The following is a 25,623-nucleotide window of genomic DNA, read 5'->3' as shown; positions in this document are numbered from 1 at the left end:
GCTGCTGTCATAGAGGAGGAGCTGGATGAGCTGCAGAGATACTCTAGGGAGGTGTTCGGTCGGGTGGAGCGCTACTACAGGAAACTCACACGCCTGCCGGTAGACACACAAATTCAGACATGCAAGCACACTTGTTTATATCTCAGCTTTTGCTTTGCTTGTGTAAGTGTGGTTGTTACTTTTATGGTACCTCCCATTCACAGCTAACCGATGATGAGTGTGAAGGCTCAGATCGTGAATTCGAGTCAGGTGACCTCTCAGACCTTCAGTGGGGTGAGGATGGTGCTTATGTCCCAGACTTCTAGCAGACCACCTTCAGCTGGACTGTTCCTATTCACACAAACGGCTCCGGCCGGGCACCCCTGCCAGTGTAGACTCCATCCTCTAGAATGGGACCACGACTATGACCTGGACCCCATGGCCCATTCCATGTCTGCACAACAGGGCAGACAAAAAGATGAGGATGAGGAGTTACTGTGTTTGGCCACTGCAGCACTTACAGGTGAGTGTTTGCTTGACCTGAAGGATGTTCATGAGATAATTCTCCAGCTGAGTGTCCATCACCCTGAGAAAGTCTTCTCCGTAAACTGTTGGTATGCTTTGTTGTGTATCTCTTTTTCCACAGACGTAGTGATTCCTGAGAGCCCTGAAGCTTATATAAAACTAACAGAAAACACATTGAGGTCCTCCTCTGGTAGGCAATATGTGGTGGCATGCTAAATTAATGCTTATCTACACTGCATGCTATCATATTGCATGAACTGCATGATTGCATGAATTCTAAAAACAAAAAATGCATGGCAAATATTCTGACAGATCTGGACTACTAAGATCCAACTTTAAATTTGTTCTAAAATCAAACAATGCCAATCGTCATTGAATGTGAAAACAATTAAGTTTTAAAGCACTTTCAAAAGAGAATTGAGTTGAGAATTTGATGGAAAAAGAGATGTGTAGTCCAGTGGAAATAACCACATGTATGCCACAAGGTACACTGTTAGGACAAGACCACTTCATGGATCAGTTTTACAAGTGCCATTTCATTCCAACATACAACAGTCAACACTGACATTAATACCTTTTTATATTTTGTTTTATAATTCACTGTTATAACTGAAAATGTTACATAAAACAAATGAGTTGTCTGCATAATATTCAAATTCCATTTTTAGCGAATAACGTGATTAAAAATTCACGTTTTAAAGCTTTACAAAACTCCTAATCACAGTGTGATCACAGAATGACTATTTCAGAATTATCTTTTTTAAAAGGTGGTCATGTGACATGTCATGTTAATCTATACATTAATTCCTGCAGGTGAAGCAGTTCGATTATTAGACAATATAATGGACACCAGCCACTACAGCCTCCAGCAGACAGATGGCACTATGGGTGGCCATGACACCTCTCACATGGGCTATGTAAGTAAAGATTCAGTTTAGTCCAGGGGTCAGCTAGTAAGTTTGGCATCGGGCCAAAAAAAAATTTATCACTAGATGGTGGGCCAGAACATAATCAAAGGATAACTTAAGAAATTAATTGATGAAAAATTAAACTAGAACTGCCTGTGACAGACTGTGCTCTGCCTTCGCTCTGTTTCTAAAGTATCTAAGTTTGTTTGAAATATCACAGTTCTGTTCATAACATATTTATTATGAAATAAAAAATTAAACGTTTCAAAGTGGCTTTTTGGAAAACTAGTGTTCAAACTTTTTTTTTTGAAAACATGGTTGTCATAATTAGGTATAATTGCTGCTTTTTGCAATGTAAATTTAGTTTTTGATGAAAATAACAGTACGTTTTCTTCAATTATTTTACCTATGGATCGATGCATTTCTTACAGTCCGCTGATTCAGATCACAAAGAGAGAGAAAACCTGGTGCTATGGCAAAAGATGACCTCTGACCTGGACGCCATGGAGGCGTGGCTCGGACAGGCTGAGGCGGAGTTAGAAGAACTGAGAAGGAAAGATCTCAGTGCAGATATACACACTATTGAGCAGAGGATTAGAAAACTCCAGGTTTGTGTCGCCTGCTACATATTTGTACATGTGAATTTGTGTTTGTGCATATTTGCTGAGTGATTTAGTAATTGTTTCCTTTCTAATGCTGTTAATTGTCTGCACATCTGACCACAGCTTTTGAAATCATCACAAATTAGATTTACAGAGCTGTCCTGTTTGTAGCCCTAAAACCCAGATGAGAATTAAAATATTTTAACCATGGATGATAAACATTTCAACATTACCAACAACATAATTGTCACATGAGCTTGTTACACATCTAATCAGGCTGTTTAGTCATGAATCAGTCCCTTATGTGAAGAGGTTCCCTTTAGAATAGCTAATCGCTTTAAAAAAAAAAAATGTTTTCAATTTTATGGGTAAGGTCTGTGGTTAACACTACTTTAAAGGGACATTCCCATTCTACAATATAAATCAAGAATTGCTTTTCTAAAAGCACATTAGAAAAAACAACAGGACCCCTGGTGAATTAGCCAGTCATTGACATAGTCAACATTTTCTAAATTTCCGTCAAGTCATTATGCTCATGTGACCGAAATCCCCAAAATCACATTGAAAATTTAATTTCTTCTATCTGCTTTATTGCTGAGAGTGCAAATGTACTATTTCATATTACTGTAAATATAATAGTTAACCATGTCCAAGCTGTAAACGGATGCATTGGTACTGGCAGGTCCATGTGTGGGTTGCTCACATGTCTACACCTAAAGACAAGTCTTGCTCACACACACACACACACACACACACACCCCACACATACATTTCAAATTGGGCAGGATGTCAGCAATGGAAACAAACCAGTGGAAATCCACAGCATCCCGCTGACCCACATTCAGAGAGGATCTTGGAGCATCTGATTTCACCAGTTATTTTTACTTGCACACCTAAAACTGAAACACGTGTATACAGTCCAAAGGGCTATAAGTGAATCTTCCCTTCAGAACAATTTAACAACAGAGGGAGAACCAAAGGCTTGCACCCAACTACACATCATTTCTTGGTAACATAATGCAATCTGTAAAAGGAACACACAAATTTCTAACAATGCTTCACTCTTGTGTCCCAACAGGAGTTAGAGAAGGCAATGGATTCCCATAAGTCCAAAGTACTGTCCATCAACTTAAAACAGCGGTAACACTACTCCAGTCAGACTCAAGAGGAGAGCCAGGATCTTACAAGTGAAACTGAAAGAGATGAACTCACGCTGGGATCGACTGGGAAAATCACTTAAGGATTGGGAGAACAGCACTTCAGGATGCTCTGATGCAGTGTCAGGTACACACACAGACAGCACCGACATGTACATTACTGGTCAAAAGTCAGTAAGAGGGTTTTTTTGGGGGGGGGGTTAATGTTTTCTCTTGGTTCATGTCTCTTAGTTCATTTCTCTTGGTTCATGTCAAATTAATTTTGATAAAATAAGTCGCACCTGACTATAAGTTGCAGGACCAGCCAAAGTATGAAAAAAAAGTGTGACTTATAGTCCGGAAAAATACGGTAAATGAAACACGCAGAGGCAGGTATTGTCATTCTCTCACATGTCTTGATTCTCTACAGGAGTTCCATGAGCTGGAGTCATGGTCTTCTTCTCTGGCTGGAAAACATCGACCGCCTGAGAAATGAGATTATCCCAATAGCACCAGGGCTAGATCGGCCTACACTTCAAGCTCATTACAGAGCCACTAAAGGTACCTGTGAACAGGCCACTGCTTCTATATGGGCTGAATACATATTTTGTCTACTGTTCACCCTATACTGTACGCAGAATAAGAGAGGAAGAATAAAGCAGCTATTCTCATAGTATGTAGACAGTGTTCAGTTGCTTTTTTAACCATCTACTCTACTTTTAAAGTATTTTTTTCATCATTACATTATGCACATTTGAGCTCATCCATTGTCAAAAAAAGTTCTTAAAATTCTCCAAATGTGTAAAAAAATGTATTAGAACACAAACCTTTTCATTTTACAAAGTGAAACATCGACACGCTTTTGTCTGCAGCACACCCAGCGGGAGCTGCTGGAGACGGAGCAGAAGGTGGACAGTCTGCAGAAGCTCTCAGGGACAGATGCTGGTGGCAGGCACATGGCGGCAGGGTGTCTGGGAGGCCCAGGAGAGGGTGCATGTCATCGGGAACCGTCTGCAACTGCTCCTGAAAGCTGTGGCCACTGACATTGAACTGCTAGAAAACGAACTCCAGGCTTCTGGGAACAGACAGAATCGATCTACAAGTACATTCAGTGTTTATTCATCTCTTTACTGACCATTTTTTCAGTTTTAACAGATAAAAAAACAACATTAGACAATGTCCATAATATCAGAATTTCTTGGATCTCCATTTCAAAGCTAATAATCAGATCTTCACCCAACTTACAGGATGCGACCCTCTGGTCTGTTACGGATGACACCGATACTTCTGGATTGGCCAGGCCTGTTTCAGAGGTCAGCGTTTCCACTAAACAACAATCGGTAATGGCATCTTTCTCTGCTTTTTTTTGATATTATTATGTCCTGCTAAATTGAGGTGGTTGAGCTTGTAACAGGGGAAGATTTTCAAAATGTTGGGTTCCAGTATAATATTCCTCATGCCCTGTAAAAATGTTGGTTTGGATGTTTATTTGTGGCTCCGGAAGTACTTTGCTTCCAATGAAATTAATACAAGAAACACTGGCTTTACCTTTAAGACATGCTTAAAATCAAATCAAGCCATACTAAATTTTAATGGATTTTTTTGAAGATGTCTGCTTGTCACCACAAGCTTGGTCTTTTTTTGCTGAACTGAAACATTCTTTCTTTCTTGTACCCCTCCCTCCCTTTTGCTCATTGCACAACAGCTGCGAGGCAAATGTAGTGTGTCAGAAGCAGGATCGTCAGCCAGACTTCCACGTCACAGGTACCTGTCTCTCTCTTTAGATGCATTGCAGATGATGGAACTCATTTCAGATCAGAACACCAGTTGTTCAGTTCTAGGAAAGGAATATGTTTTGGTTCCTAGTCAAGGATTCTTAGTAATCTTATGTGTTATTTTCCCCAAGAACATAATATTGTGTCTGTCAGTGTTACTTTGTGTGTCCTTTGAACATAAAAGGTTTGAAGAAACTATCTTCAAAATCCTGATGCGTCCATCATCTTTCTCCATTCTAGATGCTACGTGAAAATACTGACATTTATTAGTCATTTCCAAAACCATGTCAATTTTGGTTGCTTTCATTGTTTTTTGGGGTTTTATTTTTTTATGCAAACAATTCTTCGTTATTTTACATTAAATAGATAGAAAGGCCACGAAACGTTAATTTATATATTTTCATATTTAAATGCTTTAAGCATTATGTCATGTTTGTTGTGTCTTCTTAATGAAATATATTATTAAGTATTACAAAATACTCACTTCTGAGTATAAATACTCATGATCTTTATAATAGCACACATATGGAAGTGTGATCTGTCCAAGAACAAAAGATTTAATGTGTGCATTAAAACATGGACTTCTGTGAGTTATCATCATATGCAAATACCAAAACAGTGACAGATGTTAAAACTGTTTGCTTTGTTTAAGATTGATGGAGAAAATTCCAAAAATCATGTTTGTGAAAATATTACTTATATATTATTGTATTTATTACAATTTTGAATTAGCATTTACTTTTATGTTTCATTTTAAGTTGATATTTTATCTGTATAGCTTTCATTTTATTTCAGATTTAACTTTAATAATTTTAGTACATTATTAACTTAAACTTTAGTTAGTTGCCAAGGCAACATTTCTCATTTTCTTTAAAATATTTTTTTTACTTTTACTTGACAACAGTTTGAAATAGTTTAGTTGTGGTTTGAGTTAATGATAACAACACTGAGTTAAAAGGATAGCTTTTAAAACAAATCACCCTTTCACGTGATAAACTGAATAGTAGACATACTTTGTTGTGAGTAGCACAGATTATTCTTATCTATTCTCATGATGTTTTGTAGGTTGCCCAGCGGTTCTGGCTGCGTTTCGTCTCTCTCTGGTTCCTCCGGGTCACAAGGTGGCGCTGGTGTGGCTCGTTGTCAGCCCTTTCTGCTGCGGGTGCTCAGGGCAGCTCTTCCTCTGCAGCTCCTGCTGCTTCTCATAGTGGGCTTGACCTGTCTGGTGCCCACGACTGAGCAGGATTACAGTTGTACCCATGCAAACAATTTTGCCCGGTCTTTTCATCCCATGCTCCGCTACATGAACGGCCCACCGCCTGTATGAGCAGGAGGACACTTTAGGAATGCCTTCACAGAATGGACTAGTCTTATCCAAAGCTGATTGTACTTGTTCCTGTTCAGTTACTGCTGCTAATTTCATTTTTCACTAAACAGAGTACTATTGAACTCATTGCAATGTAGACTACTGTTGGACAGCCAAACTGGTAAACCTTTTCTGTTCCAAGGAAACCGATGAAAAACTATAGAATTGTATATAATTCTGTACTTAATAGCACTGACATAAGCATAAGGTACTGCACTTATACCGACCAAGAAAATGGCTAAGGAAAGTGTTTTATTTTTATTTTTGTATTATTTAAAACTGTAGAAAAAAGTTATTTTGAATATTATTTAAATGATATTTTACATGGCATTTCAAATTTTGTTTTTATTTCATGGCATGGAGTTCACTTTTTTTTATTGTCCAGATATGTAAAACAGTCCTTTATGTAGCTCTATGGGAGAAGTGTGCTTTTTATAACATTTATCTACTTACTGTGTTATGACAATGACAGTGTGACAAAAACATTATGATTGCGATGTCTATTTCTGTATGTACAGTTTACTAATGCTGACAATAAAGACACATCTTTTCATTTAATATATATACATTTTGCTAGTTGCCCATTCAGTATAGTTAAAAGTATCATTTTAAAAGTACTTGTTTTTTTTTTTTTACTCTTTTCTTTATAATTATTTCAGCCAAATTAACATTTCCACATTTAGGTCCTTTAAAATGAAAACACACTGTACAAATCATAACATTAAAGTATCAAATTTAATGGCTGATAAGTGCAATGTTTAAGTCTACTGGACTATGACCAAACACATTCACAGATTTGAGGAAAAATATGACAATCTAGTGCAAGACCATGTCAGTTCCTGCATTGAATGTGTACCAGTGATTCTCAATGCTTATAAAAATCAGCATTTACATGTCTGTTGACATGGCCATAAAACCAATTACAGCACTTTAATACAGCAAACATAGGGTTTAACATTGTCATATTAACAAACCAACAAGCGAACATCTTTGCTCCAAAAAAAAAAAAATTAATACATATTTATATATTTAAAATAAAGCAGTTATATATATATATATATACACTGCCCTCCATAAGTATTGGAACAGTAAAGACAAAATTGTTCTGTTTGCTGTGGAGTCAATAAATCTGTTAATATGATTAAAAGATGAATATGAGACAAAACTACAGAATGTCATATTTTATTATTGGGTGATTCGACACAAAGATGTTTTTAGAGTTTCATCTCCCTATATGATGTGAGCAGAAGTATTGGAGCAGTTTCCTCACAGCTCTTTCTAAGTGTTCAGCTGTGTCCTGTAGCATTCATTCTTCAGATATTAAAAGCAGGGAATGTGTCTCATCAGTTATATCCATTGCTTCTGCATTCTAAGTCTTGTATTCGATGATGGCACACACAAAACAGGATGAAGACAAGGAAGCCGACTCTGAAAGAAAAGCAAGCAATTTGAATGCAAAAAGAAAAAAGAGTGGAAGTCAATTAGTACTATAGGAAAATCAAAGGGCATGGAGAAATCAAGAGTTGGAAACTACCGGTGACTTCAGCAAACAACGTCGAACTGATCGGGTGAGAAAACAACAGTAGTTGATGACAGACAAATCATAAAAGCTGTGAAAATGAATCAGTCTGCTGAAGAAATTGACACAGAATTACAGAAGCTACACAGCAAGATGCAAACCTCTGATCAACACCACAAATAGAAAGGCAAGATTCTTCACAAATGTGAGCCAGTAGAGTTTTGGAACGGAGTTCATGGACCAATGAGACAAAGATTAACTTTAATCTAAGTGATTGGAAAGCAAAAGTGTGGAGAAAAAAGGGAACTGCAAATGAACCTAAGCATACAAGCTCATCTGTAAAGCTTGGTGGAGGTGGAGTCATGGCATGGGCACGCATGGCTCTCTAGAACAGGACCTCTTCATTTTAATGATGACTTCATGTATGATGGCAGTCGCAGAATGAATTTGGAAGGGTACGAAATCATCTTGGCTACCAGTATTAAAAAAAAAATGCCACCAAACTTATTAGAAAACACTTAATATTGAATCAGGACAATGGCCCAAAACACCCTGCCAGTTCAGTCAAGGACTTGATCAGGGCAAAGAAATGTAAAGTCTTAGATTGCCCAAATCAATCTATAGATTTAAATCCGAAGCTGAAGAGGAGACTATAGACAGAAACTCCCCAAAACAAGCAACAGTCTGGGTCTGGGGAAAAGCATGTCAAAGCATAAGACCAAGAGTCTGGAGATGTCTATGGGTCGCAGACTCACTGCTCTGACGGCATGCAAGGGATCTGCAACTAAATATTAGCTTTTAATCTTTTACATCTGTCTTAAATTCAACTGTTCCAATACTTATGCTCACATCAAATATTGGGATGAACTCTAAAAGTGCTGTCCTTTTTATTTGGTAAAACATGTATGTGTCGAAAGACCTAATAATAAAATGTGACATTCTGTACTTTTGTCACATATTCATCTTTTAATGATATTTGCAAATGTCTTGACTTCACAGCAGAGAAAACTATTTTTTTCTTTACTGTTCCAATACTTATGGAGGGCACTGTATATATATGATTGCGAGAATATATTGTGTCATTTTCTTTTTCTTTATTCCAAAGGTAACATTTCTCCTGTTTTCAGTCACTTTATAATATAGTGTACGTTACTTCATATTAAGCGCTGCTTGTAATTATACCTAACTATTACTATTGCCATTATGCATATAGTAATAATAACATAAAAACAAATGCAACACCTCTGCTACAATATGAAGTTCTTCATTCTACAGTTAAGGTAACATTCCACTTACCTCTGACTGACAGTGGAATGTCAATGTAACCTCACCTGTTTTTAAAACAATATCTGAATAATCCTTGGTAACTAAAGTTTAAGCAATGAAACCATTTACCTGCTAGTTTATGATGTTCTTCACAAGCCACCTGCTCTTGATTGTCTTTTGTTTATTTGTTTTAGCTTAAGTAAGTTTGTGATGTCAAAGTTGTCACTCCATTGGGTGTTTAAAAAGAAGAAGAACTAGCAGCCCTAAGAGCCCTTTTTCAAAAATGTCTTTCAAAACTAATGAATCAAGTGAGCATAGATGTATACTGTTTTATTTGAAGACTCAACCTCTTTACATTTTAAAATGTGTTCATTTCTAGATGGGTCTTCTAGAATCTAAAGTATTCTCTGATAAGGCACAAAGAGAGACTTCAGTTCCACCTTCAAATCTATTAGCCAGCACTGACTGGTTCACAGTCTTCACATTCTTCAGTTGTTGGACTGGACACAGATCAGGGGTCTGGACTCTGGCCGTGTTGGGCTGCATGGCTCCAGGACCTCTGGAGGGGCTGCTGCTGCCGGCTGTGGGTGTAGACCAAGAGTCTTTCTCACTCTGTGACCACGGTCGCTGCACTTTTCTTGAAGAATGGAATTGCTGGGCATCCAGCATCTCTAACAAAAGGTCATACAGTGGGACTCGATTCTTACATTTCATTCGGTATAAGTGCTCCATTCCTTTGTTGCTTTCAAAAAACAAAAAAAAGAATGCAGATGTAACGTGCATGACTGTAAGCAGTAATAATTCAGCAACAAAAATCATTTAATGATTGCTAATAAATGTAAGAAGGTCCCATCAAATGGGTAAAGCTCCTTTTCAAACCCTCTTTATTTGTATAAAAAGCTTGTGATCTGTGTTACACTGCTTTTGAAATATTTGGGCCGAGTAGGATTTTTATTTTAAAACATTAATCTCTTAGCAAGGCTGGATTTATTTTCTAAAAATTGCACAACAGCTACAATAATATTGTGAAATGTTCTTTTACTTTAAATGAACTGTTCTTTGTTTGAATATATTTTAAAATGTCATTTTCTCCTGAAATGGAAAAGCTGAATTTTCAGTCTTCGTTTTCACACGATCCGTCAGAAATCATTCTAATATACTTATTTTTCTGCTCAAGAAATGATTATTATTATCAATGTTGAAAGCCTTTATTTGAAAAATTAAATACAGCAATGTAAAAGATTTGACAGCCACTTTTGATCAATTTAGTGCTTTCTTTTTTAATAAAAGTATTAATTTCTTTAAAGAATGATTATCTTTTTGACCCTAAACTTTTAAATGGTATTGTGTATGAAACGCATCTGTTCTTTACCTCATGTGTCTGATGTGTGAGAGCAGCAGCAGGAGCTGGGCCTGCCGGCGAGACTGCAGCTGCGGGGTGGCACCTGATTTACTGATGCAGTAAATGAGGGCATCAGTGATGTTGTCCAGCATGCACTGCACCATGAAGCTGTCCATCAGGGGCTCCACTGAACTGGAGCAGAATGAAAATGCACCTGATCAAACAGAAAAAGATAAGCAATAACCATTTAAATATTTCCTATGAACTACAGAGATGACAAATAATATCTAGAATAGTTTCCAAAATCTAAAAAGAAATCTATAAAACCAGGCCACTGTATTTTTGATCAAGTAAAGGCCACCCTGGTGACCACAGGAGACTCTGGAAGATCACTTCAAGCTTCAAAGCTCTTCTTTTCAAAAGTCCTCAAATCACCAAGTTCCTTCATTCTTTATGACTTGCAGACTCACCAGAATTGAGAAGTATGATGGCTTTGAGACAAACGAATTCCTCCAGCTTGAGTTTGAGACTACGGAAGCGAGCCACGGTCGCCAAGAGCATGTCGAAAATCTCAGTCATCCCCTCGACACATTCCCCTTCACTCCTGTAAAGAGGTAGACCAGCTCTTTACCCATGCCAGGAGATTTTTTGTCTCTTTTATTGTGATATGTGCCTTAAAATAGCTGTTTTATCTCTTCCGTGAACAATGCTGTTTACCGTTTACTTTGCATGAGAGCAAAGACTGGACGTCTAATGGACTCTCTTTAGATCATCTGTCTTTCATTAGCTCTTATCCTATCTTAGCAGTCTTCTGCCTTTCTTTCATTCAACCATCTTATCTTTACAGTCCCCTCCAAAGTCTTACTCGCCTTTCTCCTCCGTCCTCCAGGATGCTTTATTAAACTGTCAGTCTCACGACTCTTTACTTTTTATGGATGCTGGTTATGATTCATGTTCCCTTGGTGATGACGCTGTTCTTCAGAAGCCCTTTAAGGAGCCTGTTCCCAACCGGGTTCTCTCTAATTACAATCTACGTGTGACATGATCTTCTGAAGAGGAGCACTAGGCTCTCAGGTAAATAGTTCACATCCTTTTTAATAATCTAGTTTTCATTTCATAATCATTTAATTTCATTTCGTGAGGTATGCTCCTCTGCTGGGCTAATTCCCCGCTGCGTGGAGAAAAATTCTACATTACAAATCAATGTTCTTTATGAAATTGAAGCAAAAAATAAGCGCATGTAGAGATTATGTATCAGGTCAATATGACATCTCAAAAAGCCCACGATCACACGCACAGCAAAACTGCCTGAGACTAAAATAAAACCCTGAGTTTCATTCGAGTCCCCGCAGGTTTCTGTCACGCCATGTTAGTGCTTTTCCATTATTCTTAACAGTCAATTGAAGCTAAATGAATTCAAAACAATTGAATACGTTTAAAAAGCTTCTCAAAGTGTGGTTGCACACTTTTTCATGTACTTCATGTTCATATTTTTCATGTGTTATGTTCTATATAACAGCGAGATGGTAACAGCGAGAGTGAGTCATTAGATTGGAATCAGGTTTTATGATTTTTATGGATTAATACAAAAAAAGTGTAAATACATATTGTACAGTGGACTACAAAAGGAAGTGCAGAATATCCGGTACCTATCCAGGATGAGATCCTGAGCGAAGATGAGTTTTCCAGGTGAATGAATAGACCTCCATATGAGGCCGATCATCAACACCTCCAGCCAAGAGCTCTCCAACAACTGAACCTGATCGTGCAGAGAGAGATCCTGGAACCCTGTTGAGTTTGAGATCAGACAATACCGAAAATTCAATAATAAATTAAGTTACAAAATATATAAAAATGCAGTTAACATTAGTTATTTCTCGATATTTCAATATATCTGTACATCCTCTTGTATTTTTTATTTATTTATTTTTTATATTAATTATATTTAATTATTAATGACCCCTAAATCTTTGAATGGAAGTGTCAGTTGTGTAGCAACAGCAATAACAAGGTCAAATAGATTTTTACCTTTTTCTGAATAAAATGAAAAAGGCACACCTGCACAATGATTCTGTGTTCTGGGCAGCTGTTATGTGGTTATTGCTATTTTAATATGGGTGGGTGGTTGCTAGGCAGTTACTAGGCTCTATGATATTCTGGTCCCTAGCTAAGGTCCCTCCTTCAGTGTGAATATATGGGACTTTTCACTCATCATCACTGAGGAAAGTTACAGTGTTTGCATGACAGCTGTGTGAAGAGAATTTGTGCTCTGCATTTAACACATCCAAAGTGCACACACACAGCAGTGAACACACACACAAACCGTGAACACACACCCGAAGCAGTGGCTAGTCAATGCTGTGTCGTTTATAGCAACTGGAAGTTTGGTGCCTTAACATTCACTCCCCCCACCCTACCATACCCACCAGACCTGAGACTCAAACCCACAACCTTTGGGTTACAAGTCCGACTCTCCATCCATTAGGCCATTACTAATATTATTACTAAAAGTGATGATTGCACCACTTTAAGGCACATTTCTTGCCTATAATTGAAATGATTCCTTCAGATTTAAACCCTCTCCCTTGATGTTGTACTATGATCTTTAAAAGGATTTCACCTGGTACTTTCTTAGCCCAGGCGATCATGTGGACGAGTTCTTTGTCAGCCATGTTTGTGAGCAGGGACATCATGGTGATCTCGGTGAATGGGCGGCTGTGTTTCTGTCGCGAGCAGACGGCCGGCGGCTCTGCCTCCAGAAGCAACAGCAGCACCTGGTCAGGAGGAAGGCATAAAGCACTGACCCCGCCGCCGCTGCTCTTCTTCCTCTTGTCCTGCGGGGGAGCTGTTCTTGAACCACTATGGCTTGACTGCTCACTGTAGCTCTTGATGAGATCTTCATTACCGCTCCTCCTCCTCTCACGCCTGATAGCACGCCCACCGCGGTCCTTACGAATACCTGCAATGGAAAACATGCAAATTATTATTTTACTATATCCTTTTTTCAAACTATTTGAGATAGCAGAGAAAGATGACTGTGCTTGTCACAGCCTGATTTGCACCATCAGAATAAAGCAAAACCTTTTAAAACTAATTTCAATCAAACCATCAGGATGCAGCATTATTTTTCCATGTGAATTATCCATAAGCAATTACATTTTTCTTATTTAATAATTTACAAATTCCCAGTGTGAATTATCCCTGAAATGCTACCTTTACACATTTTTATTCAATATTATACACTTTATTAATTGTAAAAATACAATTTGAAAAAATAACTGAATACATTAAACAAATTAAATGTTTATTTAATTTCTCTCTCTCCCTGACACACACACAATTAAACTAATGTAAAAAGAAGAGACCATTCTTAAATTCTGAATGTTGCCTGTGCCGAGATAAAAGTAGGGGAAACTCTTCTCTAGAGCATAACAGATGGTGCATATATGTGAGAAATACAAAGCTAGGAATATCTTTATGTACCTCCTTTCACCATGCCTACTTCATAACACTTGCGTAGTCTGCATGCTTGGCAGCTCTTCCTGCGGTTTCTGTCAATAGTGCACTGGTTGGTCGCTGGACAAACATAGTCATTGTGACCTAGAGGCAGAGAAATAAAGTAGGGCTTTTTAATCATTCTTTTACCCTCGAATTCTTGCTTAAACAGTAAAATGCTTATGACTTTAAGATCAGCTTTCAGAGATGACTTTTTTAACTTTGTATTAGCGATATGTAAATACTATTCGGTCAGAAGCAATAAAGAGTGCAGCGCAGCGCATCAACAGCCTTGGATCTGATTAAGAGCAGAGAGCAGGTACATGCTGTTCCAGCACTGCAAATGAAATTTTAAATTAGATGATTGTGTCTCAGCCAGAAATGTCACAGACACACACATACACTCTGACATCCAAACCACTGTATAAAAACATGCACATAATCAAAATGAGGACCGCAATTCTACAACAGAGAATCCAAAGCATGAAAATAAAGAAGAATAGATAATGTTGGTGAACGCGGGTTACCAAGCGATTTTTGGTGGCCAGTACAAATGACCTGGAAACTGTAAAGAGCAGATCACCACCATGCCCTTTAAAAACACCGGCTACTCCTGAAACTATTACCAAAGAATATATATATATATATATACATATATATATATATATATATATATATATATATATATATATATATATATATATATATATATATATATATTCTGAATTTGTAACATTTTATTGCAGTGATCTTTTAAAAAATCTTTTAAGAAACCCAATCCAAATTGCTTAAAGTAAAAATGTATTTATTCTGCTGTTCTCTCTGCCTTCCTGTCCTGATGGTCTGTCTCTCCTAAACATCTTGGCCCTCCACCCTTCTGTACTCCCCTTTACTTACTGTAATTCCCTTCACCCAGTGTGTCCTAAAACCCATTTGTCAGGTACACACTTACAGTCATTTTCCTCCAGTTTTCTGCTCAGTTTTCCTCACCAGAATGGCAGTTGAAGTCAGCATCAGTAACCTGCCCCTGGAAAGAGCTCATCAGGAGCCTGGCCTCTCATTTTACCAACCCCACCCAGACCTGCACCCCTTCCAATGCAATACAGAACCGCAAATAAGGTGCAGGCAGAAACATCTGTGCTTCATTGTACATATCAGGCAGCCTTTCATCACATGTGAGACTTTCATTTTCACCTCTTTCTAACCGCTTTAAAAGGAAGGACAGTAGGGAACAGGCAAGGATGATTATCTGTGGCACATTTGAAATGGTATTTGAAAGCATAAGGGTTTGACTTGAAAATTATTATTAAAAAATGATGAAAATCTATGAAAATCTAATTAAAATGATTTACGTGCAAATGTAATATCAGACCGATAGAGAGCGCGTCCGTTTTCTGTGAAAGTGAGATACTCATGCATTGATGCGCTCTTGCATAGGCTGTATAATGCACTCTGAACATTTGTCATTAAAATAACTCCATAGAAACTACCTCAAAACTAACTATCGTATTCTTCGGACTATAAGTCGCACCTAAGTTTAAGTCGCATCATTTAAGATTGCGTCATAACCACTCGGCTCTCTGTCGCATTACCGTACGACAGGAGGAGAAGCTCACAGGCAATTAACTTAATATGGCGTACTGGCGTTACATTTTAAAATACTATACAAAATAATTAATCAGAATACTTACTCCTGCTCACTCACGACAAAGACCTCCCCGCTCAAGCTCGCCGTCTCTGCAAGATTAACGATGGCAGTTTGCACGCACAGCCACTTAGAAGATTTACATATGGCAGACAGGTTGCTGACTTCGTCAAGCTTCGTTTGAGTCTGCGCGTCAGAAACGGAAGTGCTAAAAAACGCTAAAACTGGGCTTCATTTGTCTCAATTGAGTTCCAATGGGGTCGCTGTGTCCATTTCTTTTACTGTCTATGGGAAGCATAGAGCGCTCTTGCAGCTGTAGACAGTAATGTTTTCTGTTAGTTCCTTTCTCTTGGTTCATGTCAAATTCATTTTAATAAATAAGTCGCACCTGACTACAAATCGCAGGACCAGCCAAACTATGAAAAAAAGTGTGACTTATAGTCCGGAAAATAAGGTATTCAAATGAGAAAGATAGTCGTGTCTGAAAGCTGCAATCGATTTTTTTAAATTGGTTAAATTAATTGAGAATATCATGTTTTTCTTTGTGTGCTGTTTGACCATTTCTGTTGGTGGTGCTCGATATTTGATGAGGTCCGCTCTGCTCCTTTGAGCCCTCCACACAGTCATCAACGGAAGACCCTCACACCCCAAATCCTGACCATTGCGTATCATATAATGCACACCAAAGAAAATTCCTGCACATTAATAGAACGCCAAATAAAAACAGAGAGTTGTGGTATTGACATGCACATTCACGTTTTTATTTTTAGATTTTAGATTTTAAGATAATTCTATGTTCTCGCAGGCCACATTAAATAATGTGGAAGCCCGGAATAGGCCCGTGGGCCTTGAGTTTGACTCATGTTCCCTATAGTAATTTTCCCCACTCAAAAATGCTTCACGTTTCCTCCTCACAGAGAGAAAAGTATAACACTAGCTAAAGTGCAGGCCTGAGCTGGCAAAAGTGCGCATCAAGGACATATAATGGCCTTAAAGGGGGCGCTCATGAGCACCTTTCTGAAAGCTATGGTGACGAATGGTAAGTCTCCAAGAGTGCAAATCCACATCAAGTGTGCCATTTGGGATAGGGGCTTGGTGGGATATTTTAGGGGATGCTTTCTTACAATGGCCATTATTTTAATGTTAACAAACACAAATTCATTCAATTCTGCTTTCGCTTCATTTGGATATATTTTAATTGGTGGAGCAAAAACAGACAAAATGACTGCAATAAATGTAAGTTTCTTAATATTCACTTTTGTTTTGAATGGTTTAGGCAATATAAAACTTGTAAACTATTTTTGTGGACACATGCAACAGCATCACAGACATGCTGATATTCAGAACAGCAAGACTGTGTGTAACAGACTGGTTACCTTGAATGCTTCTCTTGAAGAAAGCTTTACATCCCTCACAGGACCAGACTCCATAATGATAACCAGAGGCATAATCACTGCACACTGCACAGAAGCGCGTCTCCTTCTCTGAATCAAACCCTCCTGTGCCTCTTGATCCGGAGTACATCTCCTGTCTGTCAGAGGCACTGCACAGCTCCTCACACAAACCACCACCTGCCTGCTGAGAAGATACCACACTGGACCTACAGACAGAAACAGGAGAGATGTCAAGAGCAGCAGCTCACCACTGCAGAGAAACTGACTTTTGTGTACTGATTCACTAGTAATAACGCTTCATGGTTACAAATTACTAAAGTTGCACTAGTATTTAAATTCTAGCCAGTATCGATATGTGGATAATTATTTCCATCTTAGCTAGATTGTAAAATCAATTCTAATTTATCTAAGCACATCTAAAAATAAACAATAAAAGCTCAAATCAGTTGGTTAAAAGGTGACAAGTGAATTTAGGCTTCACAACATTATTTATTAAATAGAGGGGGAAAAAGGAAATTCACAAGTAAACATCCAACACTGGTCAATATGGGTAAAAAATAACTAATATCGTCCAATAACCAATATGGTACCGTGACATTGTGCATCCCTATAATTAAATATAAATTATACAAAAGACTGCGTATATAAAATATCTTGAAATATAAATTTGTAATATCCAAGGAGAATATGTACGTGACTGCAAACAGGGGACAAATGTAACCATCCCCATTTCCTTCTGACCTCTTGTTCCAGTGTTTGTAAATATTTATTTTATCTTTAATTCTGATGTCCAACAGATTTATTGCGCAACCTCAATAATGGACTGCAGTGAGTGCTGTGCAATGTCATAACTTCACAACTGGGGTCCCAGAGCAGCCTAAAACAGACATGAATGACTAAACACATGTTAAAATGAAGTTAATATTCTCATGATGTCAGATGTAAACAACAAATTTAAACAATGGGCTTTAATAATAAGTCTATTCAACATGTGCCATCATTTTTATTAATCCATTAACTGTCCCTAGATCTCCTCTCAGTTATTTTGAAAGTGAAAAATGTTCTCCCTGTGTGTTCAGACAGTAGCACTGTTGTTTTCACCAACTGTACTTTCCTCAAGGTCTAGAGACAGAATCTGATCAGAGGCTCTTCAAATGTACATTTCTTTCTGTGACGGGTGGAATTCAGTGCCCATGTTGAATTGCAGAGTTTACAATCCTAACCATCTTCTTTCCAAGAAGTCAAGAAATGCTAATAATTAACAGCACAAACCTAGAACATAAAATAACAACAAATAAAATAAACTTTAATTAGTCAGAGAGCACTCGATACGAGTAGAAATGTGGGAACCACCATTATATGAAGGAAGTAATACGTATTCTCCAGTTCTAAAAGAAAACAAATGCCAAAGGCCATCTAGCATTAAATGCTGGTCATGCACAACCCAAAAACCTATAGAAACAACCTATTAGTCACATTAAAAAAAAGATGTTTACTCTTGCAGTATTCTAAAACACATTGTTGTTTTTTTTTACCATACATTTTACCTAGCTGAAATATTGTCAAATGTCATAATGGCTTAAAAAATATAGATTTAAATGTTGGCTGATAATGGTACTCGATTTATTACAAATGTCATGGTTTGTAAGCCAATTAAACATGTTCAGAAAATGTGTATAATGCTGCAGAAATATTTGACCAGGCTTTGTGTGTGTGAGGTGTTGTTTACCAATAATTGTGCCTCAATGAATCCAGAACCACCTCATCCGATTAACTGGAGACCTGACATGTCTGTTTTATAATCTTAAACATCTTATATAGTTTCTTTCCCTATTTCCTATATTAGTTTAACCTTGATTTCACCATGAAAATGGAAACTTGACATTTAAGATACACACATACAAAGATAGATACACTTATTTTCAATGTTTACAAAAGCTCTTAAATCCAATAAACCTCTTAAAGTGCTGTATACATTTATAAACTTGTAACTATTGTTTTCTCTCAGGACTTTGAATACTTCACCTACAAAACCATCCAAAACATGAACACAATCAGAGTTGGTATTTAAAGCTGAACTGACCTGTAGAGAGAGCTAGAAGGGGTGTCCAGGTAGTAGGACGCCTGGTGGGTCGAGGGGTGACCACCAGGATGGCTCAGGTATGGGGACAACTGAGGGCTGGAGGGTGCAAAGATGCGAGGGCTGCCTAACGACTGCAGATGCTCTTCTACGGGGGGCACGTGGGGGTCCGGGGGAGCTGGGTAGTATCCGACCGAGGCAGGCTCGGCGGGTGACGAGGTGCCGTAGGTTTGTGTGGGGTTTGGGAACTCGTAGGATCCATCAAGATAGTTGACAGAGGAGCTGATGCCCCCCACACTGTGCTCCTCCTTAGGGTACATGGGTGAGAGTTTGTGGGCAGCTGGTGGTGAGGAAAGCCCCTCCAGGTCTTCTCTCTCCGGGCTCGGGCTGGTCCTGAGTCGCTGCGTGGCACCAGCAGCCTCTCCACTGGTCTGCCCTCCAGACATCACCATGGAAACACACACGCAGAGAGCATGAGGCTTAAGGTAGGCTACTATCTGTTCATAAGCAACCACCAAAAGACAGATTCTCTCTTTTTTTTTTAAGCTCAAGTTTTTTTTTTTACCTCCCACTTTCTTTCTCAAAGTCTCTCCTCCTTGTTCTGCTTTGCATCCGCCCTGCTGTTCTGCCTACTCCTCCTAAAAAAATACAGTCCTCTCTCTTCAAAGTCCACCTTGGGCTTAAAGGACAAAGTGTGATGTTTTTCTAAGATATGCGAGTCTGCTTTCATTTTTCCTTCTCTTTCTCTCTTAAAATACTCTTTACTTCTTTTTCTTTTCCATTTTCTATCTCTTTATTTCTTCAGTATCTAAAACTGCTAATCTAACAAAAATGCCTTTCTGTGGCCTTAAATATTTCACTTTAGGAAGGATAAAATATGAGCAACTGTACGAGTGAAAAATAAGGAGTCCAATGTGAGGTGCTTTTCTTGTAAACAGGAAACGGAGACCACTAGAGACATAAGGAATATTATTTCTTGTGGAAACTCAAAAGAAAAGAATCAGTTGTTTAATCCTTTATATGGTCATCTGAAGTTTAGCCCCACAAGTAGCCTGGATGCATCCCCTCACTGACGTATCTCTGACTTCTGTGTCCTTTTTACTTTCACTGTCGGAGGCTCTGACAAAAAAAAAAAGAAAAAAAAAAAAGGAGGTAAACAAATTAAAGACAGTCAGGTCGATACTGGCGGTCACTCTTCAGACCAGGTCATGACAACCAGGTAAACAAGAGATAGGAGGTCACCGACTGATTTACTTGCCAAAACCTTTGGATTTTACAGGTTATGTTTGTTCATAACCATTTCTCTAAGGGCAACTGTTTAAAGCTGAAATGGAGAGTGTGTAGGTGTCCGTGCTCTTCATTAAATGCTGTGTTGGATGTTTGGCTAATTGAGATTTGATTTCTCTTTAATAAGGAACATTATTAGTATTTTATCTTAATAGTAATACTTTCTGTGTGCTGAAATATACTGTTCAAAGGTTTGGGGTTAGAAAGAAGTTAAAACACAGCAATAAATTACAGTTTAAAACATTACAAAATAAAAAACATTTCAAACTGCAGTTATATCACACAATATTACACTAATACTGTAATCTATTTTTGATCAAATAAATGCAGCCTTGGTGGGAAATGTCTTATGAATTTAGGAAAATCCCAAGAAGTTAACCTTATTTGATCTTTTTTTAATAATCTTTTTTTTTTGTACTAGCTTAGCTCTTGCTTTACGGTAACTAGAACAGTTCAAAGACCAAAAAACATGGCCTTGATTTTCAGGAAAAACAGAATGAACGCGCTAACCCCGAAACAAAATAAGATAGCATTCACGTGATTACAACATCAAATCTTCGGGTTGCTTTATTTTTTGACTCTTTTCTTTGCTCTGTAGAACTGAAGCAAGGCTCAGATGATTTGTAGTTGGTCTCTGGTCTTTTAGCTGATTTTAGAGGATTTGGGGGCACTTTTCAGCTAATCAAGCTGGGTAAACTAATCTAAGCAGCTTATCCAGAAAAGACCAGAGAGAGAATCAGCTTAGTATATTTTAAGCTATACCTAATAATGTCTCAAAATAACTTTTCACAGACCTCTATAAGAATCCAAGTGGCTGTTACTGATTTACTGTCATTGATTTTTAAGATAATTCAGGTTTGTTTTATATATGTAATCTACATGTACAGAAAATGTTGCTTGCTTGATATGGATAGCCTACTATACTGGGGTGCGTTTCCCAAAACCGTGGTTGCTAACCTGTTAGCAATTTAGTTGGATGGAAATGGGAAATTGCATTGCAACCAACAACCAACTAACTTAGTTAGCAATTATGGTTTTGGGAAACGCACCCCTGATTTCTAAACCATTAACATTGTATTTTTCTATCTACAGATAACAGTATAGCAATTCTAACTAAACCATATTTGATGATGCTAATGTGATTTTCAGAAAATGAAAACAGAAACCATAGTCCAGAAATACAAAAATACACACACACACAGAAATAGAAATTGCACTCTCAAAGGATAGGTCAGAGAAGAGAAATAAATAGGTGAAGAGAAATTAATTGCATCTCTAAAATGAATTGTTATACACAATAGCATTATTAAAGTTTAATTTAAAAAATAAAAAAAAGTTTTTTTGTTTTTTCTCTGAACTTCATCCAATTGCATTCAGTTTTTTAAAAACAGCTCGCATTTTAACAAGTGTAAGTACATACGGATGGTATCCTGACTAGCATCTGTTTCCAGCATGCTCATAAATAAGCTTGAAAGAAATCATCAAGGTGCAATTTTCATCCAAAACAGACACCAGAAAACCTTGTAAACTATCTTTGAAATTGCTAGTGAATCCAAAATGTAAACAATAAAAACTCTCTTAGATGGTGTATATATGGCCAGTATTTTTTCAGTAACCAATCTGATCATACATCAATAGTGCAAACAAAAAATCATAGACTGTGTAAGCTATGATCAAAAGATTGTCAGGTTTCAAAATGTCATTATTCTATTAACAAGGACATTAATTAGGTGAAAATGTAAATTTAGTGTTTGACACGCTGAATCAAGCAAAGACAAAAACACAGTTGTTTGGCATGTTGTAACTAAAACAGTATCCTTAGTGCATTTCAGTCCTTCATCTCTTGCTTCCTGTAATTTCCTCTTCAGTGAGGACTCTTTTCTTTAAAAACGACCCTACTGTTCTCTTTGTTGACCAAAAACCAGAGCATATTTGTTGTTAATCATCCAGTCTGGTTCCTGAGAGCTGAGCTTCTCAGCCTGGCCTAGCTGTAAGCCCACCTGAACATCGGCCTACAGTGTCCTGAGACTGCAGAGAGGGGCAGGCTGGAACCCCCTAAACGCTTGATCAAACAGAACCGTGTGCTCCCATTTCCTATCTCCAGTAAGCTTCCTGTAGTTAAGGTCTACTTTGAAGATGATCAGATCAGAGCGCTGGAGCATGCTGTAGAGATCAGCTGCATCCACCGCCAAGTCACAGAACTCATGGGGCAAGGTCCAAAAAGAGTGGTGAAGGTAGGACCATGTATCCTCCTTCATGAAATGCTTCCACTGGACGCCGCTGGCTGACATCCACTTGTGATTGGATGACACAGTCTGCATCATGGTCCACTCAAAGTCTTGTTTGGTCACGTCTGAGACGAACCATGGGATCAACTTGCCATGAAATCGGATTTGCTTGGCTAGTCCGGCAGAAACAAGAAAGCTAGCATGGACTAGATCGGTAACAACCTCAAAGCCAGCATTGTCTAAAACAATGTCCACTCTTGCATTCTTTATCCCTGAGGATCTGGATCCTTGAGCAGCAACCAGCACTGACCAAACCATGTGGAGTTATCCACTAGGATGAAGATCAGAAAGAGAATCGATGGGACTGGACTTTTGGGAGATAGCCTGACCGGCAGAGATGGACAGATCACACCTGTTTCCCCACAGAGAGACCTTCAAAATACACCGTAAACCAGATTATGGGACATTATTGTATCACCAACAGCGCAATTTCAATTAAGTACAAAAGTGCATGCTGAAAACAATAGCCACCCCTAGGCATGTTACTTAGCACCACAAACTGGATGTAATTTGCGTAACAAGATTCTCGGTTCTAAATTAAAGATGTGACTCTTTAAGTTTATGGTTATGGCTTACTGAACTCAATTAGAATCTTCCATCTTCACGCAAACAAGAACAGATGGTTTTCCTTGTTTTTGGTATTGTGTTCTGATGACATAATGTCCCATAAACAATTGCTGTTAATCGAAGGGATCATCATATGCTGTGGAAACATAATGATGCAAGTCAGTTAAACAATTCAAAATGTACCAATGCAACATGGAGAGAGTACAGTTAATCCTGGTTAATTATTAATTTTATTATCAATTACAAAAACACTTAAAGAACATTTAAGATCGCACTATCAGTGCCTTTAATTTACAATAGCTCTAAAAGTGATGCAAACTCTTTCAGTAATTACTACACTATTGAAGTGTAGTAAGGGCAAGTCATTCCTTTAAATTCATTTAGACCTGTACATATTTCAGGTCTTCCTTATATAAAACTGCCCTTTTATAATATATATCCATATATAACCATTTTATTTTATAAATTGAATTGCCATATGGTCATGTGAAGAGACATCTTACTAACCACTTAAAACAACACACCTCTCTTCATAATAAAATAATTTATAGTTTTGTTATACAATTCTAATTTAATTTACAGTATTAGATTTGATAAGACTTTTTGTACTAAGATGTCTTTTTGATGATTATATCGTTAATTAATTATATTGGAGAAAAGTTTACTTTTTTACTATTAAATGCTAAAGTTAAATTCAATGTTAGGATACTCTAACTTTTGAGTAATTTGTGAAAATAACCACAGTAGTAATTTCACTTGAGTATAATATCTTAGTGAATTTTTGACTGCTCATAATGTGCGGAGCAAGCTGATTTTCCTTACTTCATATAAGGAGCCTCCTGGATCCTCCGGTACATGTAACACTCCACATAGAGCCATGGCGACTTCGCATGTATTCATTCCAGGCCACTGTGTCCTCAGCATTATCAGTCAGAGCCAGAACAGGTTTGTCTGTCTGCAGCTCATTCCTCAGCTTGGACAGGAAGGAGATAGCCTCTTCTCTGCCTGGACCCCCTCCTGAGAAAACACATTATATATAAGTTAAATCTGGGAAAACAAGTACAGGCAGGCCTGTTTTAATTTAATAAAAGATACCTCTCCATATTCTTTGAAGAAATTGTCCTTATTGCGGTGCCATTGTGTCTATCACTTTTGTAAGTATGGTTGGTAGTCTGTCTCTCACAGTCAGATAGGCAAAGGACCTAGAAATGGGAAATAATTTAACATTTTATGTGAAATTATTTTTTTAAATCAGTCTCTGATTCAGAAAAAATAGCTACATGTATTATAAAAAACCTGTTAATGCTGAGACAACATTAGGTTTCACTAGCTGTAGTAATTTGAGGAATAAGGCAGAAATACATCCTAAAATTAATACATCAATAAAGACCATTACTAGATGATAATAAGCAGTGGTTGTTTACGTCACTGTCACTACATCCACATCCAACACCAGCAGTGCCGTTGAAATTAATGTGTCTCAAAGCTGGTTAGTTAGTAACCTTCTAGACAGGCATTATAATATATGCGCGTTTCGACTATGCATGACTTTGAACCGCCAATGTTGGCCAAAAATGCTGTTTGGGTAGACAGTTGTTTTGAAACACAGACAGAGATTCTGTCTGTCAGACTAACAGTTGTGTGCTGCATATTTAGCCAATTCATTCTAAACGATACATTTCTCGCAGTCCCCTAATTACATATCAAACACGTCAACGGTGAAGCATCAAATCATATCTATGAGCATAAAGACAAGTTACCCCTAAAACTTAGCAGAGAGTGACAGCGGGGCTAAAATCCCCTCTGCCTCTGTCTTTGCAAACAGGAAAGACTAGAAGAGATTTAGATAATTTCAACAAACTTTATTTGCGAACGATAGATGACCAATTCACAAAGTATAGTGAAAATATAAAATTATTTAATAGACTCGGTGTACTTTATATTACTCGCATATCATCGGAATACTTGCAATCACAAACATTGGCATGTTATTTATTGTAGTCTTTTGATGAATCATTAGCTCACTTCATGCTGTAGATATCGCTTCGTTGACACTACTGTCCTCTAGAGGCCTGCAGAGAAACATTGTCCACACAAACACAAAACCTCCAAGGCTAATAAAATTCATTTTTAAATATTTTCAATGCGACTGACTTTGTATTTAATGTGAATTTAATAAAAACATTTGTGAGCTACCAATTATAACACTTACATTGTACCAAGAGCAAAGAATCTCTCATTATAATCCCTGAAGCTGTTTATGCTCTGTTTATACTCTAATATCTGACTTACATTCGTACGCACATCAGCACTTTTTTGTTTCTGATTAGAGAATTAATTCGCTAGAGAGCAGAATTCAGTCAGTTAAGCTCGCAGTGAACAAAACTGTAATTGGTTACTGGATTCATAAGCTCAACAGAATCGTGTGTGATTGTTTTAAATGCGCGGC

General features: G+C 37.7%; 2 protein-coding genes and 1 pseudogene across 4 annotated transcripts; 1 reads left to right on the top strand and 2 right to left on the bottom strand.

Annotated features, from left to right (window-relative positions):
• The first annotated feature begins 428 nt into the window (after positions 1-428).
• Positions 429-3,173, top strand: LOC113063195 (nesprin-2-like). The gene is made up of 5 exons (XM_026233420.1): positions 429-502; positions 626-694; positions 1,318-1,421; positions 1,844-2,020; positions 3,093-3,173. The coding sequence occupies exons 1-5, from the start codon at positions 430-432 to the stop codon at positions 3,156-3,158; spliced, it is 489 nt and encodes a 162-aa protein (XP_026089205.1). The 5' UTR covers position 429; the 3' UTR covers positions 3,159-3,173.
• Positions 3,174-9,390: 6,217 nt separating this feature from the next.
• LOC113063161 (estrogen receptor) lies at positions 9,391-24,093 on the bottom strand. Of its 3 annotated transcripts, XM_026233380.1 has the most exons (9): positions 23,997-24,093; positions 19,036-19,468; positions 16,935-17,158; positions 13,902-14,018; positions 13,039-13,377; positions 12,068-12,206; positions 10,889-11,022; positions 10,449-10,632; positions 9,391-9,818 (listed from the first exon to the last, which is right to left on the bottom strand). In XM_026233380.1, the coding sequence occupies exons 2-9, from the start codon at positions 19,350-19,352 to the stop codon at positions 9,452-9,454; spliced, it is 1,821 nt and encodes a 606-aa protein (XP_026089165.1). In that variant the 5' UTR covers positions 19,353-19,468; positions 23,997-24,093; the 3' UTR covers positions 9,391-9,451. The 3 variants fall into 3 exon arrangements, with proteins under 3 accessions (XP_026089165.1, XP_026089164.1, XP_026089166.1); XM_026233379.1 differs by lacking the exon at positions 23,997-24,093 and having other exon boundaries at positions 19,036-19,857; XM_026233381.1 differs by lacking the exon at positions 23,997-24,093 and having other exon boundaries at positions 9,487-9,657; positions 19,036-19,864.
• On the bottom strand, positions 21,620-25,414 carry LOC113062692 (protein-glutamate O-methyltransferase-like; annotated as a pseudogene).
• Between the last annotated feature and the right edge of the window lie 209 nt (positions 25,415-25,623).

This window comes from Carassius auratus, chromosome 45, assembly GCF_003368295.1.
Source record: "Carassius auratus strain Wakin chromosome 45, ASM336829v1, whole genome shotgun sequence".
Taxonomy (NCBI): domain Eukaryota; kingdom Metazoa; phylum Chordata; class Actinopteri; order Cypriniformes; family Cyprinidae; genus Carassius; species Carassius auratus.
The sequence above is the reverse complement of the archived record's forward strand: the minus strand, read 5'-3'. Positions and strand labels throughout refer to the sequence as shown.

What these genes read in the sequence shown, in the direction of transcription:
- LOC113063195 (XM_026233420.1), top strand. Translation starts at nt 430, where the DNA reads ATGTCTGCACAACAGGGCAGACAAAAAGATGAGGATGAGGAGTTACTG. An exon ending in GGCCACTGCAGCACTTACAG is followed by an intron (nt 503 to 625) that starts GTGAGTGTTTGC and finishes CTTTTTCCACAG; the next exon opens with ACGTAGTGATTCCTGAGAGC. An exon ending in AGAGGATTAGAAAACTCCAG is followed by an intron (nt 2,021 to 3,092) that starts GTTTGTGTCGCC and finishes GTGTCCCAACAG; the next exon opens with GAGTTAGAGAAGGCAATGGA.
- LOC113063161 (XM_026233379.1), bottom strand. Translation starts at nt 19,484, where the DNA reads ATGGTGATGTCTGGAGGGCAGACCAGTGGAGAGGCTGCTGGTGCCACG. An exon ending in CCTTCTAGCTCTCTCTACAG is followed by an intron (nt 17,159 to 19,035) that starts GTCAGTTCAGCT and finishes TTCTGTCTGTAG; the next exon opens with GTCCAGTGTGGTATCTTCTC. An exon ending in CATCATACTTCTCAATTCTG is followed by an intron (nt 10,633 to 10,888) that starts GTGAGTCTGCAA and finishes CTGTTTGATCAG; the next exon opens with GTGCATTTTCATTCTGCTCC.